Genomic DNA, 21,367 nt, shown 5'->3' with positions numbered 1-21,367 from the left:
TAAGATTTTGGAAGTGTGCATTTCGGTCACGATGACAAGTGAAACAGAGGAAATTTTTTAGCTCCGTACCAAGAGATCATACAATGTTGTCGTTGCTGCAAATGCTATTGCTTTTTTGCTTCTTTTTCTCACACACTATATTTAGTTAGGTGAACGAAGATATTCCAAAACGACGCTTGTAAACATTGATATCATTTGATTTTTAATTAATTAATAAATTACAAGCAGCTATGGAATTATTCAAACGTACGGTGTCTCTAAAATAAATATTTTTTAAAAAATAAAGATTTTATACAGTGGCACTGGCAACTGCACTAGCAGCAGCGATGGAATTATTCAAATGTTCGGACGCCAGTCAATGGAGAGAAGTACTCTCTTCATATGAAACCCTAATCAAATCCCACCCAAAACCCAATCTCGTTTCCCTCGACCATTTCTACCGCGATCTCCTCCCAAATCTTCTCCGCCAGAGGAACCCTCATCCCTACATTACTGCCGATGAGCTCTCCCAGCTCATGCAATGGAAACTCGCCCGTGGAAAGTGGAGGCCACGCTTGTTAGCCTTTGTCTCTTCTCTCAGCGACGATGTCATTCAAGCCGCGTCCCGGAAGGCATTCGATTCTTTGCCTGACGTTTCCAAGGCTGTTTCTGAGTTAACGGTGTTGAAGGGCGTCGGGCCCGCCACTGCCTCGGCTGTTCTCGCTGCTTACTCGCCGGATGTTGCGCCTTTCATGTCCGATGAGGTGCCTAAATTTGAATTTCAATTCTAATTAGACCAAGTTTTAATTTTTAATTTTTAACGATGTTGTGGAACCTAGGCAATGGAGGCATCGGTCGGAGATGCAAAGGATTATTCGTTGAAGCGGTATTTGCAGTTCGTCGAAAAGATGCAAACCAAAGCGGAGGTTGGTTAAATTAATTACTTGTTTTTATTGTCGTTGGTAACACCGGTCTTGCTTCTGCACATTATCAGCTTGATGCTCGATTACTGTCTCTCCTAAAACACTGGAATAGGAAGTTTCAATGACCTCTGACTCCGATAATAATTCATCTCCAGTAGTTCTTCTACATCTTTGGGGTTATGAATTCAATTGTCTCGTGACACTACTCTTTGACACTTGTATTTTTTTGTCCATGTATTTGTTTCTTAATTTGTCTGGCTTCAATTTTATAATGATCCATAGTGTTGATACGAGCACTATAATCCAGTGATGTCTCAACTTTAGTCATGGCTATTTTTCTCCGACATTCAATTACATTTCACCAACAGTCTTTCTTCAACATTTTCTTGCCGAATTCGGTCATATTCCCCATGAGCATGTAAGAACAAGTTTCCTCAAAACTGAACTCGTGAGCCTCTAAATTCAGCTGAAGCGTGCTGCATGTGGAAGTTGAAGTCGCCTCAAAACCAAACTAGTACAACTTGAAATTCGGCACATGCCTTAGATTGAGAAGCTTTCTTACAAACCTCTGAGTGCGTTTTGAAATTCAGATATCTTATCTAATTGTTGGAAATATGAGATCTAACGGTATGAACATTATTTGGAAATATGAGATCTAACGGTATGAACATTATTTTATCTATAGCTCTTGTAATTTGCTACATTCCGGTTTACACATTCATTTTCTGATGTTCTATTGCAATAATACTGCATGTTTTTAAAATTGTAGAGATGTCAAGATCCTGCAGTCTTGACATTTTATCCGTATTAGTAGTGAGTAGTTCATGATTTATCATCCCTACAAGCATATCCAGGAAAGTCGTTTCCATTATTTTCTATGATGTGGATAATGGTTATGCACTTGAAATAGTATTTTGTTTTCACGTCTTTATTTTCTTTATGTTGTGCTGATGCGAGCTTGCGTATCAGTAGTAGTTTTAGTGAGTCTATGATATTAGTGAGTCTATGATAGACCAAACGAGTGCTCCACCTAGCATACATCACCGGACATATGGGCCAAACATGAATTTGTGCAGGATGCACACATGTTATTATTATGCATATAGCCACATATGCGTTCCGTGGCTAATTCTTTTGGTGCGTCGTAAACTAAATTATTAGTGTTAAATGTTAATGCACCACTTCACTCAAATTATTCCAGGAGTTGTCGACATCAAAGGAACCGTTCACTCCATCAGATGTTGAAAGGGCGTTATGGGCTGCTGCTATTGGTTCCAAATCAAGTACCTCCTCATCAAAAACAGACGAGGTTAAGTCAGACAATAAATACAAAAGAAAGAGAAAATAGTGACTAACTTGTCTTTTAACCAAATGCTAACAGCATATAAATATTTTATTGCCTGTAAGGTGTTGATGTATCTCTGTGGAATGGAACTAGACATGTTTTTATTTTATGTTGGATGTATTAGTCGTATGGAGTTTCTTAATCTATCGCTTCTCTGCCACAAACTTGCATTTTCAACCTAAAATTTTCACCATGGACTTTTGATCTTTTATATCAGTAAATGTGTTATTTCCTGTTGGTGGTGGATGTATTAATGTGGAAAGGAACGAGACACATTTCGGTTTGAGTTGTATGTTTCTATCATCCATGGCACATTGGTTCACATGTGACATGAGTATCATTCTTTTTTCATGTTGATCCAGTTTCTATATTGAATTTCATCAATAATAATAATTAAAGGATGTGCTCATTGTATTCTTTCAGTTACGCTCAGCTGCCACGGTACCACGTTTTTTAGGGTGGCTGGTGGACGAAAAACAAATAAACAAAAAAATTGATAATTTCAAATGTCTTGATTGATTTTTATGTTTATTGGTGTTTTTTTTATTTTGGAAAAAAAAAAATTGGATTATATTAGTTAAAATTTAGTAGCACAAAAATACACAATTACAGCATACACTTATATGACGTGTCAAGCTCTCATTGGCCACCACATGGTAGGCATCGTCCATTCCCGCGTAAAATTCCTTTCCGCTAATTAACGTTTTCACCCACTAATGGCTTACTTTCAATGACTCAAGAATCCGGGTTAATTATCTTTGCTAGACAAAGCAGCAATGCCCTTCGCGGATCGGAAGCACCGCCGGATCCAGAGGTCCGCCCCACTCCTCCCGAAGGACCATGGAGGCGGAGAATTCGACGGTGCTTCTTTCTCCAGCGCGGTGTTTAATCTCTCCACCACCATCGTAGGTGCTGGAATAATGGCCCTCCCGGCGACGCTCAAACAACTCGGCGCGATCCCGGGTTTGATTTCCATCGTATTGGCTGGGATGGTGACCGATAAATCAATAGAAATGATCCTTCGGTTCAGCAGAGCCGCCAAGACCGGTTCGTATTCCGGTCTAGCTGGAGACGCGTTCTCTGGCGCCGGTCGCAATCTTCTTCAGTTCTGTATCGTCCTTAATAATGTTGGCATGCTGGTGGTTTATATGATTATTATAGGTAATTGTCAACTTTCTTACACTTTGTTATTTATTTTTCGGTTATTTCCGTTTCAAATATTTTGTTTCACTGATTCTATGCTCCATTTTGAGTTCATGGGATTTTCTTTTGCTTTGATTTAGTAATTAATAACTTTTGCTTATTAATTTTTTTTATTTTTATTGGGAATTTGATTGGTGATTGGTCCTACTTTTCATGGGTTTGATGAATAAGTTTTTGGTTTATGAAGAGAAATTACTTCATTTATCTGGTTCTTCTGGCACGGGCAGATTGCAAAGCTAGACCACATGTTACCCGGATCTGGTACTAGATCTAATTTGAATTGTTAACTAGAAAAACAGTAAATCTTATGAACACTGTGTTTTAGGAATGTGTATAGTTGTCTGTTCAGGCTTCAGACCAAAGCTACAAAGGCTAGCATCATAAGTGGATCCGTAACACACACCTTCATTTTGATGAATTTTCTTTTTTGCATTGAGAAGGCCGAGTTCATATGTGTAAATTTACAAATCATGAGCTCATATTCATTTTATATGGCAGGCGATGTGCTATCAGAGACATGGTCACAGGGAGTGCACCATACGGGTGTGATGGAAGAATGGTTTGGTCTTCACTGGTGGACCACACGCTGTTCCATATTGCTCCTCACAACCATCTTTGTTTTTGCGCCTTTGATTTCTTTCAAGCGTGTCGGTGAGCTACTTAAACGCTTACACATTTTCTTAATATTGTGACTGCAGTGTTGAAAATAAGTCCACTCTTGGTGTATAGCCAGATAGGTGACTGGGTTCTCATGGACGAGAAATCTTGAGTATGGAGGGGAACTTTATGCCTGCATTTTCCTTTTTCCTATCAATGAATAGCATTAAAATTCATATAATACAAATTTCATACATTTCTTGTAGTCGTCCTTGTCATCGGAAGTTAATGCAATATTGAAGAAAATAATCAACATTTTTGGCTGTGCATTCAAAATTTTGGGCAATCAGTTGCCTCAAACATCCAGAGATTTATCCTCTTTCAAGATAGTTGCAGAAAGTCAGAAGTGGAGGAATTTTATTTTCTTAACATTGTGCAATTTCAATATTTATTTAGATGAAAATTTTGAAAAGATATGATTGCAATTTGCTTGGTTGATGCAGTACAACGACTTTTAAAGGATGAAGTTTCCTAAGTTGAAGCAATAGCTTGGGCGAGGCATAAGATGATATTTTGACTAGACATAATGACTGTTTTCTTGCGTGCTTTCTAAGATAACTTGTAAAGATTACCTAGTTTTTTTTCGTTTCTCTCTCTAAAGTAAGAGTGTAATATCATTCTAACTTTCCAAGTACATTGTTTTAATGGTTGTGGTATCAGATTCTTTAAGATACACTTCAGCGTTGTCGGTGGCATTGGCAGTTGTGTTTGTGGTGATTATAGCAGGAGTAGCTGTTATCAAATTGATAGGTGGAAGCATTGGAATGCCTCAACTACTGCCTGACCTTGTTGATCAAGCAGCTTTCTGGAAGCTTTTCACCTCCGTTCCTGTACTTGTCACTGCGTATATTTGTCACCATAATAGTAAGTTTATCTGAAACTACTTGACATTGTTTCTTTTATCTGTTTGACGGTTGCTTAAAGGTCAAAGAGGTAATTTTGATGCTATATACTGACTACTGAGTGATCATGTGTCACTCGAAAAACCGAAACTCTTTACCAATTGGACCTTATCTTATGATATACGGTCTTTTCCAAGTTAACCATACAAGGAACTGTTGGATGGTCTTGCTCCAAAATTTTCCTATTTAACAGACGCATCTCTCAACTCTTGGGTTTATAAAAAAATTTGGTGTCTTATTCATTTTTTAATACAAAACTTGTTTTGGTGTCTTATTCATTGTTTAAATCCCTAATTCGACATTATTTTTGTTCGGATTCTTGTTCAACTTCATAGTTCATCCAATAGAGAATGAGCTAAAAGACCCCTCGCAGATGAAGTCAATAGTTCAGACATCAATTACTTTGTGTACTTCAGCTTATGTAGCAACCAGTTTCTTTGGATTTCTCCTCTTCGGGAATCAAACAATGGATGATGTTCTTGCGAATTTTGATGGAGATCTTGGTATCCCGTTTAGCTCGTTGCTTAATGACATTGTGAGAGTAAGCTATGCCATCCACTTGATGCTTGTATTTCCGATCGTCTTCTTTTCTCTTCGTCTCAACATTGATGGTATCCTGTTCCCATATGCCATTCCCATTGCATATGATAACCGTAGATTCTTTTCAGTGACACTATGTCTCATGGCCTTTATCTTCATGGGAGCAAATTTTGTCCCTAGTATATGGGATGCTTTCCAGTTTACTGGTGCGACAGCTACTGTTTCTGTTGGTTTTATATTCCCTGCTGCCATTGCTCTCAGGTGAGTAGAAGCTGCAACCACAGTTTAAGTCAAGGGATTTAGTCGAAATCTAACTTTTGTTTACTAAAGTCCAGCGCAATAGGTCATTTATACATATAGTACATTGATCTTCCCGGCTCAATGTATGATGCAGGGATACTCGTGGAATCGCAACTAAAAACGACAGAGTAGTTTCTTGGATCATGATACTTTTGGCTGTATCTTCCAGCACTGTGGCCATCTGCAGTGATATTTACAATGCTGTTAATGGTAGGCAGTGGCGGACCTAGATGGTCCCGAAAGGATGCAACCGCCCCCTTGAAATTATAAAAATTTTTAGTACTATATACATAATATATTTTTAAATATAAATTTAATTTTGCGACCGCCTCTTTGAATTTTTTTTAAAAAACTTAGTTCTATATATAATATATATTTTAAAATGTTGATTTAATTTTATATTGATTAGAATGATATTTGATGAATAAGATAATAATAAATTTATTTTAGACTATAATAGATTTGATAGTATGCTTTGTATTGGCTCATATTTGTTTGGAAAATAAAATGTTTTTTATGCTTGAATGTGACATGAGAAATTTGATTGTGTTTACTCAATTTTATCCATCTGATTTCTTCTTGATGTATTTAATGCATCTTAAGTATCAACTTCATAACTTTATTTTTGACATGCGAAGTAACAATCAATTCTCTAAGGCTGGGTGATTAGCGAGATTGCTAAAATGATGTTCCAATCAAATAAAGATCGATTATATTATTTGGGATATTTACTTTTAAAGTTAACATTGTTATTACTTGTTGCAATTGCTACCGTAGAGAGAGTGTGTTAGATGATGGTTTGATACCATATATTGAGTGTGATGTGTTTGCAGTTGATATTGAAATTATTTTTATTCAACATTTTCAAATTATAAAAATTTCGGAGTGTATTGTAAAATCATATTAAATTAATATATGACTTTTTATTATACACTTTGTAGCGTAATATTTTTTTTAATTTATTGAATTCGCTCCTCCTAGTTAAAAATTCTGGGTACGCCACTGATGGTAGGTAAGGAGCTGAAGCATATCACCTTTGTGTTGAAGGAGTTGTGGGACACTTGTTATTGATCTCGAATTATGCAGCAGCCGAGGAAAAAAATACCTGAACTATACTTATCAAACTCAAATAGAACATAAATCCAGCCAAGTGTTCTCTCTGTTCATGGTACACATTCGCACCTCTCGATTTTCTGATTCGTTGCGAGTGTATTTACATTAAACTTAGAAGAGCGGTGCCTCAAGATTGAAAAGAGAGAGGATTTTTATCTGTTGTATGTGGACTCAATTTTAGGTAAATATTTTATAGTGAATCCTTATATAGATGACCGAACGGATTAGTGTAGAGGCTTTGAGATGTGATGTTGTGCAATTTGTCTACGATTATTTTCAAGAATAGCCTTTTAATAGATAACGAACGGTGCGTCGATTTGTCTAGGTACAAATATTTGCATATTGAATATGATCAGATCGATCTTAACAATTTTTGGGTCTGAGTCTAACTTTTAAAAGAGGCCCCTAAATTATAATATGCGTTTATATTATTTTAGACTAATAACAAATTTTTCGACACCCGGTATTTTTAATTACTTAAATCCGCCTGCATAATTAGGATATTTAATTATTTAAATTTATGATTTATGGGTTAAATAATTATGTGAATTATTTATGCATGATTTAATTTATTTTTAAGCATTTAACCCATAATTAGTGATTTTTATGATTTTTAGTATTTTTATTATTTAATCGCGTAGACGGGACCGTGGACGGACGAGATGACAACTTTCCATCCAAATTATTTTATGAGTCTTTTTAGAGCCTTAAAATATTATTTTGAGTTTTATTATCTCAAAATTTTAAGTATTTAATTTTATTTAATTTTAGGAGTCATTTTTATCCAAAATTAGTCAAAATATTGACTTTTTAGTATTTTTAAAATTCCACTAAAATTATATTTCGAGATTTTATTTTATGTTTCAGATTTTTTTAAAGGTTTCTTTTAGAGTTTTAATTAAGTTATATTTTATATATGTTATATCCTTAATTATATAATTAATTACCCTATTTCCTAATTAAACTAAACCTAATATCCCTAACCTCACGTCCCAAAGCCTTAGCCGACATCTCCCTTTTTCTTCAGCACCTCCATCGACTGAACAATCTCCAAGAAGACTCCATAGCCGATCCTCTTCAAAGTTTTAAGGTTTCTCGTCGCCCGTCGTCCCGGAAACGTCCTACGTGCGTGCTAAATTGATTTCTACGGTGAAAGGCATGTTTTATTTCATCTTTATTTCACCATATCAGTGTTATATGTGCATGTTGTGTATGCATCAAGATCCTTAAGAACTTTTCAGAAAATGGCATGAGTTTGTTGAGTACCTCACGTTTTTTTTTCATTGGTTGGCATCATCTCACGTTTTTTTTGGCAAGGGTGGTTCATGGCTGCTGGCAGGGGTCTTCATGGGTGTGTGAGGGTCCCTAGGGTCGGCCTAAACCAGGGCTAAGGGCTGGAGATGGCTAGGAAGAGGCTGGGCATGGCTGCACAAAATCTGTGCTGTTCGCGCAGGTTTAGGGGTTCAAGGAAGGGAGCTTCGTTCTCCTTCCTCAGACCACGGTTTAGGGTAAGGCCGGTTGGGTTAGAACCCCATTTGAGTTTTCTAAGTTTTTGCAGAAGGTTGCATGGGCTTTCGTGGTGGTCGGAGCTTCGAGGACGAAGGGTTTTCCCGCAGCTGCTCGGGTCTGCGCGACAGTGCAGAAGGCCGGGTTGCAGGGCTTCGTTCTCACTCCATAGTCGACGGTTTGGGCTGGTTCTTGGCTTGTTGGAAAGATCTGGATGTGAGCTAAGTCCTAGGGGTGGTGCTCCGGCCGGTGGGTGGCCGGAGCATGGCGGCCGCCGGCGTTCTTTGCAACTGCTCGTGGCCGCAGCAGTGCAGGGAAGAGGGTGATCGGGTTGGGCTTGGGGTAGGGGTCTGGGTCGGGTCTGAGTGGTCCGGGTCGGGTCGGTTAGGTAGTGGGTCGGGTTAGTGAGTTCGGGTCCGAGTTTGGTGGGCCGGGCTCGAGTATTTTTATTTTTAAAGTATTTTACGAATTTATGCGTTTTTGAGTCAAATAAATTGAAATAAAATTATTTGGATTCCCAAATAATTTTATTTGGACTTTCAAAATTTTAATTAAGTTAGCCCATTAATTTTATGGGTTTTTGGGCCCATAAAAGTTAATGGGCCAGTCTTTGGGTTTTTGGGCCCATTGGGCCAGTTTAAGTGTTATTGGGCTTAGTGTAATTTTAATGGGCTTTATTAATTTAATTGGGCTTAGAATAATTATTTGGGCTTAAAGTTTGAAATAATGGGCTTAAGTATGTTAATGGGCCAGATTTAAGTTAATGGGCTTGTGTGTAGGGCCAGCAGTCCAGGACCATCCATGAGAAAATTTGCATGTGTCCTGAATATATATTTAATTATTTATATGCATTTAAGTTATTTTAATATTTATATGTTAGTAAGAAATTAAATTAAATATATATGATGGACACACATTTTATTCAAGTACATGCATTCATGAAATAATATTTTATGCATGATTTAATGTTTAAGTTGAGCAATAAAAATATTTTATGTTGGAAGTTGAAGTAGTGTGACAATTTAAGGGGGATTCGTCCCCATATGATTGAAGGGCAGTTTACTGCCAATTTAAGAGGTGATTCGTCACCGGCCACGTACGTAGGTTTCCACGCTGATCAGTATTTAATGTATGATTTAAGGTTACACTACGAATACAACCATGCTATGTTAGAAAATAAATTGCTCAATATTGTTATGTATTATGTTATGTATTATGTTTATTTAAGTAAGTTAGGTTATGTAATTTTTAAGCATGCTCATTCATGTATATGTATGTATTAGTATTAAATTGGTTTAAATTATTTTAAACCCTTGTTATGTTAGCATGTTGGGCCTCTAGGCTCACTACACTGGGATGGTGCAGGTGAGTACGTTGAGGATGACATTGTACCCACCGGAGGCGAGGACGTATGAGCATGCATGCAGTGGCCCCGTGACCGTGAAATATTCTGAGTCGCTATGCATGTTATTGTTTTTGTCAGCATGATACATTTTTATTATTTTCAGTGATTGAGGGTCTAGAATATTTATTTAATATTTTCAGTGCATGCAAACTTTTATTTACTTATGCAGTATATTTTTAATTAATGTTTGACTCAGATATTTATTATATTTTTAAGAATGCATTTTTATTTAAGTATTTAATTGTTTATTCATTTTAAATATTTTTATTCTGTGCATATATGTATGGGCATATATGTACATATTTTATTTAGTAAGTATAAAAAAAAAAAAAATTTCCGCATATTTATTTATTATAGAGTTAGGGTCGTTTCAGTTGGTATCAGAGCACGGTCCTCGGAGGGGTCCTCACTGCTATGCGAGCTCAGAAATCCACGCTACCGGTCTGTAAGTTTTAAATGTTTATAGCATGATTTAATTTCTAGAATTTAAGTTAGCATTAATTTTAAAACACTTAGTTATGCATGGCGATTTACGTAAATAAATATGTGGTGGTGCAGAATGCCTCCCAGACAGGTGAATCGACGTGGGAGACCTCCACATCCACCTCCACCGCCACCTCAGCAGCACCCCATGACAGCACTAGAGCAGGCCAGTGCCACGATGATGGCGGGTATTACTGCCTTGCTGGAGCAGCAGGCAGCCCGTCCCAGACTGTCCCACGAGGAGGACGTCGCCGAGAGGTTCCAGAAGAAGGGGCCTAAGGAGTTTCTGGGGACCACCGATCCGTTGGTGGCTGAGGGATGGATTCGATCTTTGGAGTCCATCTTTGACTATATGGGGATCACAGACGCCGACAGGGTGAGCTGTGCTACATACATGATGCGAGGCGATGCAGCCTCATGGTGGGAGGGTGCAGTACGAGGAGTCCATCTACCTACTCTGACATGGGCTGAGTTCAGGCGTATCTTCTACGCCAAATATTTCACTGAGGATGTGCGCAGTCGCATGATCCGAGAGTTCATGAGTCTCCGTCAGGGGGACAGATCTGTGGTGGAGTACATAAGCCAGTTTGAGAGGGGCTGTCGTTTTGTGCCCATGATTGCTGATAGTCCGCAGGAGAAACTGCGACAGTTTGTTGAGGGCCTGAAGGCTGAGATCAGGCATGACGTGCGCATGGCAGACGTGTTTACATATGAGTCTGCAGTCAGCAGGGCTTTGCGTTCTGAGGAGGGTCGGAGAGCGATCCAGAGAGAGCAGCAGGGTAAGAGGCAGTTTGTGCAGACAGGGTATCAGCGACCATCTTCGCAGCCACCTGCGAAGAAGCAGTATACAGGGCCGGCTAAGGGCCCGAATCAGCAGCAGAGGCCACAGCAGCAGAGGCCGCAGCAGCAGCAGAGGGGCGGGGCCCCTAATGCCATAGCTCATCCCACTTGCCCGAAGTGCCAGAAGATGCATTCGGGACCTTGCCTATTGGGAGCAGGAGTTTGCTTCCACTGCAGAGAGCCGGGGCATCAGATTGCTAACTGCCCCAGGAAGAAGAACACCGCTGGTAGGGTGTTCGTGATGCAGGCTGAGGAGGTCGATCCAGACACCTCCTTGATCACCGGTACATCCTATCCCTAGTATTTTAATAAATTCTCCTTTGGTTAAAGATTTAGTATTTAATTTGAAGTTCTTGTTATTTGGGACATTTAACAGCATGTTAGAATAGGAAGCATGTTTTACTTGTGATTAGAATTAAGAACTTGTAGTGACTCGTTTGGGAAAAAAAAAAATTAGAAGTGGTATGAAACTGTTGGGAATTTTCTGCGTGCAGGGAGAATTCTAGTTGGAGGCAACTCCACGTTTGCGTTGCTAGATTCAGGGGCTACGCATTCGTTTATCTCCCTGGAGTTTATCAGGCGAGTAGGCATCACACTTGAGAGTAGTGACAGTGGGTATGATGTTACTATGCCGTCAGGGCAGATTATGTCTACCTCGAAGGTTATTCGAGGACTGGAGTTAGAGCTGCAGGGACACTCCATTCGAGCAGATGTAGTAGTCTTGCCTTTGAGTGGTTTTGATCTTATTTTGGGTATGGACTGGTTGACAGTCAATGGAGCTTCGATTGATTTTCGTCGGAGATCAGTGTCAGTGAGACCTACAGGGGGCGACCCGTTCACTTTTCATGCATCTCAGAGCAGTGATATTCCTCAGGTGATATCCTATATTCAGGCGAAGAAGTTGTTGAGACGGGGTTGTCAGGGGTTTCTAGCGAGTATTGTCACGACTTCAGAGCCATCTAGCAGATCATTATCAGAGTTAGAGGTGGTTCGTGACTTTCCGGATGTCTTTCCGGAGGATGTGGCAGGAATTCCACCAGTGAGAGAGGTGGAGTTCAGTATTGACTTAGTGCCAGACACCGTGCCTATCTCTAAGGCACCGTACAGGCTTGCTCCTACCGAGATGAAAGAGTTGAAGGAGCAGATTCAGGAGTTGTTAGAGAAAGGCTTTGTTCGACCTAGCTTTTCTCCTTGGGGAGCTCCGGTGTTGTTTGTGAAGAAGAAGGATGGCAGTATGAGACTGTGCATCGATTACCGAGAGCTTAACAGAGTCACAGTGAAGAACAAGTATCCACTGCCGAGGATAGAGGACTTGTTTGACCAGTTGCAGGGAGCTTCAGTGTTCTCCAAGATCGATCTGCGATCTGGTTACCATCAGTTGCGTGTTAGGGATGCAGATGTGTCCAAGACTGCTTTCCGGACACGATATGGGCATTACGAGTTCTTAGTGATGCCATTTGGGTTGACCAATGCTCCAGCGGTTTTCATGGATCTCATGAACCGAGTCTTTCAGCCATATCTGGATCAGTTCATCATAGTCTTTATTGATGATATTTTGATCTATTCTAGGAGCATCGAGGAGCATAGACAGCACCTTCAGACCGCATTGCAGACTTTGAGGGAGCATCGGTTGTATGCCAAGTTCAGCAAGTGCGAGTTTTGGCTTGAGCAGGTGGCATTTCTTGGCCACATTATTTCGAGAGATGGAGTTGCAGTCGATCAGTCTAAGGTGGAGGCAGTGCAGAATTGGGGCATTCCGAAGAATGCTTCAGAGATTCGCAGTTTCTTGGGTTTGGCCGGATACTACAGGAAGTTCATCAAGGGTTTTTCCTCTATTGCAGTACCCTTGACTTCCTTGACCAAGAAGAATGCGAAGTTTATATGGAGTTCAGACTGTCAGAGGAGCTTCGATCAGCTGAAGGAAGCACTCACTACAGCACCAGTGTTAGCAATGACAGTACCACATGAGGAGTTAGTGGTTTACACCGACGCGTCTAAACTTGGTTTAGGCGCAGTGCTTATGCAGTGTAGTAAGGTTATTGCGTATGCGTCGAGACAGTTGAAGATTCATGAGCAGAACTACCCGACGCATGATTTGGAGCTTGCAGCAGTGGTTTTTGCGTTGAAAATCTGGAGGCACTATCTTTACGGCGAGAAGTGCAAGATTTTCACCGACCACAAGAGCCTCAAGTACTTCTTCACCCAGAAGGAGTTGAACATGAGGCAGCGCAGATGGCTTGAGCTTGTGAAGGACTATGATTGCGACATTAGCTACCATCCGGGTAAGGCTAATGTAGTGGCAGATGCTTTGAGTCGAAAGTCGTCAGTGGTATCATGTTTGACTGCACAGTTACCACTACAGACCGAGATTCAGAGATTTGGTTTGGAGTGCTATCCGAGTGGCCATGCACCGAGCTTGTCAGTGTTGACGGTGCAACCAGTTCTGCGAGATCGGATTATAGAGGGGCAGGCCACTGATGAGGAGTTACAGCGATGGAGACAGAGAGATGAGGCTAGAGGTAATCTCTTGTATACAGTGGAGGATGGCATCGTTCAGTACCGTGGGAGGATGTGGGTACCGAACGTTGATCAGTTGAGAGCCGAGATTCTAGCAGAGGCTCATGCATCTCCGTACTCCATTCACCCCGGAAGTACGAAGATGTACCGAGACTTACAGTTATCGTATTGGTGGCCCGGGATGAAGAGTGACATCGGGAGAGTGGTGTCAGAGTGCTTGACTTGTCAGCAAGTCAAAGCAGAGCATCAGCGTCCAGCAGGACTTCTTAGACCTCTCCCTATTCCGGAATGGAAATGGGAGAATATTACGATGGACTTTGTGGTTGGCTTACCGAGGAGTGCCAGAGGGTGTACAGCGATTTGGGTGATTGTGGATAGACTCACCAAGTCAGCTCATTTCTTGCCGGTAAAGACTACTTACACCTTGACACAGTATGCAGAGCTTTACATCAGAGAGATTGTTAGACTGCATGGCATACCAGTGTCTATCGTGTCAGACAGAGATCCGAGGTTCACCTCAGCGTTTTGGAAGAGTCTGCACACAGCCTTGGGGACTAGACTTTTGTTCAGTACAGCTTTTCATCCCCAGACGGATGGTCAGTCCGAGAGAGTGATCCAGGTTCTCGAGGATCTTCTGAGAGCTTGTGTTATCGATTTTCGAGGATCTTGGGAGACTAGACTGCCATTAGTGGAGTTTACCTATAACAACAGCTTTCAGTCGTCTATAGGTATGGCTCCATATGCAGCACTCTACGGGAGGAGATGCAGATCTCCGGTGCATTGGGATGAGGTTGGAGAGAGGATTTTGTTGGGTCCAGAGATTGTGCAGCAGACAGCTGACATTGTGACGCAGATTCGAGACAGGATGAGGACAGCGCAGAGTCGGCAGAAGAGTTATGCGGATGCCAGACGACGCGATTTGGAGTTCGCGGTAGGTGATCACGTATTCCTGAAGGTGTCACCTATGAAGGGAGTAGCGCGTTTTGGGCGGAGAGGCAAGCTTAATCCGAGATACATAGGGCCATTCGAGATATTGGAGCGAGTTGGCACGTTGGCCTATCGTTTAGCTCTACCTCCAGGGCTAGCGGCAGTGCACAACGTATTCCATGTATCCATGCTTCGGAGATATGTCTCCAACCCGTCGCATGTGTTGGATTTTGAGCCCTTACAGTTGCCGCCAGATCTTGTTTACGAGGAGAGACCAGTGCGGATCTTGGCTAGAGAGGAGCGGAGGCTTAGGACGCGGGTCATACCGATGGTCAGAGTCCAGTGGCTGAATCACTCGGAGGAGGAAGCTACTTGGGAGACCGAGGAGGATATGAGGACTCGCTACCCGGAGATGTTCGGGTAAGTACTTTAATTTCGAGGACGAAATTCAATTTAAGGGGGGGAGAATTGTAACACCCGGTATTTTTAATTACTTAAATCCGCCTGCATAATTAGGATATTTAATTATTTAAATTTATGATTTATGGGTTAAATAATTATGTGAATTATTTATGCATGATTTAATTTATTTTTAAGCATTTAACCCATAATTAGTGATTTTTATGATTTTTAGTATTTTTATTATTTAATCGCGTAGACGGGACCGTGGACGGACGAGATGACAACTTTCCATCCAAATTATTTTATGAGTCTTTTTAGAGCCTTAAAATATTATTTTGAGTTTTATTATCTCAAAATTTTAAGTATTTAATTTTATTTAATTTTAGGAGTCATTTTTATCCAAAATTAGTCAAAATATTGACTTTTTAGTATTTTTAAAATTCCACTAAAATTATATTTCGAGATTTTATTTTATGTTTCAGATTTTTTTAAAGGTTTCTTTTAGAGTTTTAATTAAGTTATATTTTATATATATGTTATATCCTTAATTATATAATTAATTACCCTATTTCCTAATTAAACTAAACCTAATATCCCTAACCTCACGTCCCAAAGCCTTAGCCGACATCTCCCTTTTTCTTCAGCACCTCCATCGACTGAACAATCTCCAAGAAGACTCCATAGCCGATCCTCTTCAAAGTTTTAAGGTTTCTCGTCGCCCGTCGTCCCGGAAACGTCCTACGTGCGTGCTAAATTGATTTCTACGGTGAAAGGCATGTTTTATTTCATCTTTATTTCACCATATCAGTGTTATATGTGCATGTTGTGTATGCATCAAGATCCTTAAGAACTTTTCAGAAAATGGCATGAGTTTGTTGAGTACCTCACGTTTTTTTTTCATTGGTTGGCATCATCTCACGTTTTTTTTGGCAAGGGTGGTTCATGGCTGCTGGCAGGGGTCTTCATGGGTGTGTGAGGGTCCCTAGGGTCGGCCTAAACCAGGGCTAAGGGCTGGAGATGGCTAGGAAGAGGCTGGGCATGGCTGCACAAAATCTGTGCTGTTCGCGCAGGTTTAGGGGTTCAAGGAAGGGAGCTTCGTTCTCCTTCCTCAGACCACGGTTTAGGGTAAGGCCGGTTGGGTTAGAACCCCATTTGAGTTTTCTAAGTTTTTGCAGAAGGTTGCATGGGCTTTCGTGGTCGGAGCTTCGAGGACGAAGGGTTTTCCCGCAGCTGCTCGGGTCTGCGCGACAGTGCAGAAGGGCCGGGTTGCAGGGCTTCGTTCTCACTCCATAGTCGACGGTTTGGGCTGGTTCTTGGCTTGTTGGAAAGATCTGGATGTGAGCTAAGTCCTAGGGGTGGTGCTCCGGCCGGTGGGTGGCCGGAGCATGGCGGCCGCCGGCGTTCTTTGCAACTGCTCGTGGCCGCAGCAGTGCAGGGAAGAGGGTGATCGGGTTGGGCTTGGGGTAGGGGTCTGGGTCGGGTCTGAGTGGTCCGGGTCGGGTCGGTTAGGTAGTGGGTCGGGTTAGTGAGTTCGGGTCCGAGTTTGGTGGGCCGGGCTCGAGTATTTTTATTTTTAAAGTATTTTACGAATTTATGCGTTTTTGAGTCAAATAAATTGAAATAAAATTATTTGGATTCCCAAATAATTTTATTTGGACTTTCAAAATTTTAATTAAGTTAGCCCATTAATTTTATGGGTTTTTGGGCCCATAAAAGTTAATGGGCCAGTCTTTGGGTTTTTGGGCCCATTGGGCCAGTTTAAGTGTTATTGGGCTTAGTGTAATTTTAATGGGCTTTATTAATTTAATTGGGCTTAGAATAATTATTTGGGCTTAAAGTTTGAAATAATGGGCTTAAGTATGTTAATGGGCCAGATTTAAGTTAATGGGCTTGTGTGTAGGGCCAGCAGTCCAGGACCATCCATGAGAAAATTTGCATGTGTCCTGAATATATATTTAATTATTTATATGCATTTAAGTTATTTTAATATTTATATGTTAGTAAGAAATTAAATTAAATATATATGATGGACACACATTTTATTCAAGTACATGCATTCATGAAATAATATTTTATGCATGATTTAATGTTTAAGTTGAGCAATAAAAATATTTTATGTTGGAAGTTGAAGTAGTGTGACAATTTAAGGGGGATTCGTCCCCATATGATTGAAGGGCAGTTTACTGCCAATTTAAGAGGTGATTCGTCACCGGCCACGTACGTAGGTTTCCACGCTGATCAGTATTTAATGTATGATTTAAGGTTACACTACGAATACAACCATGCTATGTTAGAAAATAAATTGCTCAATATTGTTATGTATTATGTTATGTATTATGTTTATTTAAGTAAGTTAGGTTATGTAATTTTTAAGCATGCTCATTCATGTATATGTATGTATTAGTATTAAATTGGTTTAAATTATTTTAAACCCTTGTTATGTTAGCATGTTGGGCCTCTAGGCTCACTACACTGGGATGGTGCAGGTGAGTACGTTGAGGATGACATTGTACCCACCGGAGGCGAGGACGTATGAGCATGCATGCAGTGGCCCCGTGACCGTGAAATATTCTGAGTCGCTATGCATGTTATTGTTTTTGTCAGCATGATACATTTTTATTATTTTCAGTGATTGAGGGTCTAGAATATTTATTTAATATTTTCAGTGCATGCAAACTTTTATTTACTTATGCAGTATATTTTTAATTAATGTTTGACTCAGATATTTATTATATTTTTAAGAATGCATTTTTATTTAAGTATTTAATTGTTTATTCATTTTAAATATTTTTATTCTGTGCATATATGTATGGGCATATATGTACATATTTTATTTAGTAAGTATAAAAAAAAAAAAAATTTCCGCATATTTATTTATTATAGAGTTAGGGTCGTTTCAGTGCAATAGTCAAAATATTTCTATTTTAATTGAGGAATAAGATCAAATATGTACAAAATGATTACTATAAAACAACTCGTCTGACAATTTAGAGCTAACAATATTGATTAAATTGTTCAGGAATTTTTTTTCAATTAATAACATAACCAATTCATTCAATCTTTTTTTATGATATGGTTTATTGAGAAAATGTTTTGAAGAGCTTTAAATTTGAGAAATTATGTTTTGCTCTTACAACAACAAGATTTTATAAGTAATGTGAGCATTTGAGAAATATTCATCTATTTTTTTCAAGTAATTCACTACATCCATTGCCGATTTTGTTTCTCTTGGTAATGAGAACTTCAAGATTGTCAACTTCGAAAATAAATCATCCTCATTAATATCAGAACAACCCCTATGAGTCAGAAAATATATTTTTATATTGGTCCAATTACACTACTATATAATAAATTTAGGGAATAAAAAAGATTTTTTTGTTTATATTGGGCATCAGAAAAATAATTTATATTTGAAAAAAATTATCAAGAGACCTATGAATAATAAACTTCATAAATAAATTTATCAATAGGCCCATAAAAAAATTATATTAGGCAGTAGGCAAAGGAAAAATAATTTTCGATGATATTAATGAAAAAAGCCCAAGAATAATAAATTTATATTGGATCAATTTACACTTTTATATAATAATTTTTTTTCAAAATTATGGGCCCCAAAAAAATATGAGCCCGAGTCAAACGACTCTTATGCCTCCAAATAGGAATGGCCCTGAATATGATTTTGATTCTATATAAATATATAAATATATATATATGTATGTGTATGTGTATGCATATGCGTATGTGTATGTGTGTGCGTTTGCGTGTGCGTGCGTGTGTGTATCTCATAAATTCAGCGTTAGGTTCTGCTTATGACTTTTTATTTTTACCATCTTCGGCTACTTGAATTCTTATTTATGTTGTGCTGTGCTTGAGATATTACATTTACGTTGAGTATGCTTAGATTTCGATCTTTGAATGTAATAATAAGTTTTATGGGTACAAAATTAAATTAGTGACGGTTGATTTTGTGAAATGGTGCCGACATTCTTTGTCATCATTCATTGAATCAGTGGACAACACAAAGTGCATGTGACCATATTTTAAAACATCCACTTGGCCTAATGTTTTTTCTTGTGAACTTTATAATGAAAAATTTTAATGAATACCACGCAAAGTCCAACTAAAATACCTTCTCTCGGGACTAAAATTGAGCAACATGCCTTTAATGTGTTCTAAGAGTGTTTAAGTTAATGGATTAAATAAATATTTGGTCAATGATAAGGTGTTCGATTTTCTCTGTCAACATTTTATTGGACTAATATATTGCATAGGATTTGCTCATTGTAGTTTGAATGACTGACGTGGTTTGCAAGTTATTACATTAATATGAGGTTTATCCAGTGTACATCGAAAAATAACAACGGCGTATTCTCATGTCAAAAAAAAAATTAAAACATGCTTTTATTGTGTTTGTATATGTATATTAATATAAAATAAAATATTACATTGTATATTCATATAAAGTAAAATATTATAATCTAAGACTAGAGTGCCGAATCTTGAACAAGAAAAGCTTTCCAAGATTTCCACACACATACATAAATTTCTGCACCAAAAACAAAACAAAGGGGATAGAATTGTCAAACCACCGCTCGTCTTCTCCATTTTTTTTTGGGCCGTAGTTTATTAGTTTTGTCATTCTCCTAGTTTTGTCATTCTCTCGGTGACGGTGTTCGAGATTATTTCTCATTATCACTTTTGAATTTTTTTTTACAAAATTTTCTATGAAAGAAAATTTCAAAAATAATTATTAAAAATAATATCAAACACTACTATTTTTTTTCACGCTTCAATTTTTCTTCGATGAAAATCTTTTCATTTTACTTCTACCTCTGCCTCACTTTCCAATTGTCACTCACGCAGATTTCTCAACCCAATACACTTTACTTGACATGACACCATGGTTTAACTGGACAGATCTAATCATTATTTAGTTATATTAAGTAGGTTTGTATGGATTCGCAACTCACTTAACATCCTCATCAAATTATTATTTGCAATAATGCAAACAATTTTGGATTGGATTATGCAAATTCGTTTCCTAAAGTGAATCTTTCTTTTGGTTTGAAGTAAATAAATGGTGTGTATATCTATTGGAATACATAAATGGTAATCCAACTATTATTTTCTAGTTTCTACTACTGCCCTTCTCATTAAATAATCGGCGAACGTAAATGATTTTATGTGTAATACCTAAATTCTCCGTTTGGTAATGATTTGAGTTATAAAATAAATAATATATAGATAAATAATGTAATATAATAAAAAATAAATAAAAAATAATAGTGAATATAGTATTTGATTTGATTGATAAATTATAGTTTATTGATTTGATTGATTGAATTTTATATAAAAGTATAAAATTATCATTTTGTCATTTTAACAATAAATAAAATATGAATAATATTATTTATAAGGGTAATGTAATAATTTAAATTCAATGATTTGATTAATATAAGATAAATAATTAATTATTTGATTTATATAAAATAAATAATTAATAAATGAATAAATAATATGACGAGAAGAACTTTGAATAAAATAAAATAAGTTATATATAGATTAATAATAACTCTACCAAACGATTATGTATACCTGTGTGTACATAGAGTGTAAAGGATTAAAAGTTCTTTAACTATTGCAAAACTTAATTAGTCCTACCGCGTACAATTAAAATTTTTAGCTTCTGCTTTTCGAATTTTGCTTAGAAAATTTATAGAAGTACTATCTCATAAAAAATTAAAAAAATATATGTTATCTATACTATACTATTATATAAAACTTGGGCACCCTTTAATAACTACTTTTGATGTATCAAGATGACAACAATTTTATTCTTCATTTTACCCCTATTCATTAAATTTATTAAAAAAAACACGCAACGCGTGCTTCGAATCAATAGTATTATTGAAAAAGGAAACAAATAAAGAAACCGTTCCAAATAAAATAATCTTTAAACTTCAGCTGTTATATTCGAACATTGGTAAATTTCATCCGTCTCTCTTGTAGAAAATAAAAAATAAATAAAAAATAGAAAATACATATTAAAAAAATAGAATGAAGAAATATTTAACTAAACCTTTTTGTTTGACCTCAATTTTAAGAGGGGTATGATGTAATAACTTGACGCTAATCTCATCCAATCAAATAGAATAACTATATTTTCATAAGCTTATAACTTATTTTTCAAGTTTCTATTTTTGTTGATTAAACTCCAAAAGTCGCATGATTTTCACAAATTCCAAAACTTTTTGCGAGTAGAAAAGGGTTACAGCGGATTCATGAATTCCAAATATATATATATATATGTATCTTAAAAGACGCC

At 37.9% G+C, this 21,367-nt stretch overlaps 2 protein-coding genes across 3 annotated transcripts; both read left to right on the top strand.

Moving 5' to 3' along the window:
- The first annotated feature begins 307 nt into the window (after positions 1-307).
- LOC140864525 (uncharacterized) lies at positions 308-2,260 on the top strand. The gene is made up of 3 exons (XM_073268763.1): positions 308-743; positions 819-905; positions 2,104-2,260. Exons 1-3 carry the CDS (start codon positions 327-329, stop codon positions 2,248-2,250), a joined length of 651 nt encoding a protein of 216 aa, XP_073124864.1. The 5' UTR covers positions 308-326; the 3' UTR covers positions 2,251-2,260.
- Positions 2,261-3,022: 762 nt separating this feature from the next.
- Positions 3,023-6,881, top strand: LOC140864524 (amino acid transporter AVT6A-like). Of its 2 annotated transcripts, XM_073268762.1 has the most exons (6): positions 3,023-3,408; positions 3,949-4,101; positions 4,768-4,971; positions 5,345-5,810; positions 5,944-6,063; positions 6,862-6,881. In XM_073268762.1, exons 1-6 carry the CDS (start codon positions 3,024-3,026, stop codon positions 6,863-6,865), a joined length of 1,332 nt encoding a protein of 443 aa, XP_073124863.1. In that variant the 5' UTR covers position 3,023; the 3' UTR covers positions 6,866-6,881. The 2 variants fall into 2 exon arrangements, with proteins under 2 accessions (XP_073124863.1, XP_073124862.1); XM_073268761.1 differs by lacking the exon at positions 6,862-6,881 and having other exon boundaries at positions 5,944-6,778.
- The last annotated feature ends 14,486 nt before the right edge of the window (positions 6,882-21,367 follow it).

Source organism: Henckelia pumila, chromosome 4 (genome assembly GCF_033568475.1).
Source record: "Henckelia pumila isolate YLH828 chromosome 4, ASM3356847v2, whole genome shotgun sequence".
Lineage (NCBI taxonomy): Eukaryota > Viridiplantae > Streptophyta > Magnoliopsida > Lamiales > Gesneriaceae > Henckelia > Henckelia pumila.
Note: the sequence above shows the minus strand (reverse complement) of the source record. Positions and strands in the feature narration are given on the sequence as shown.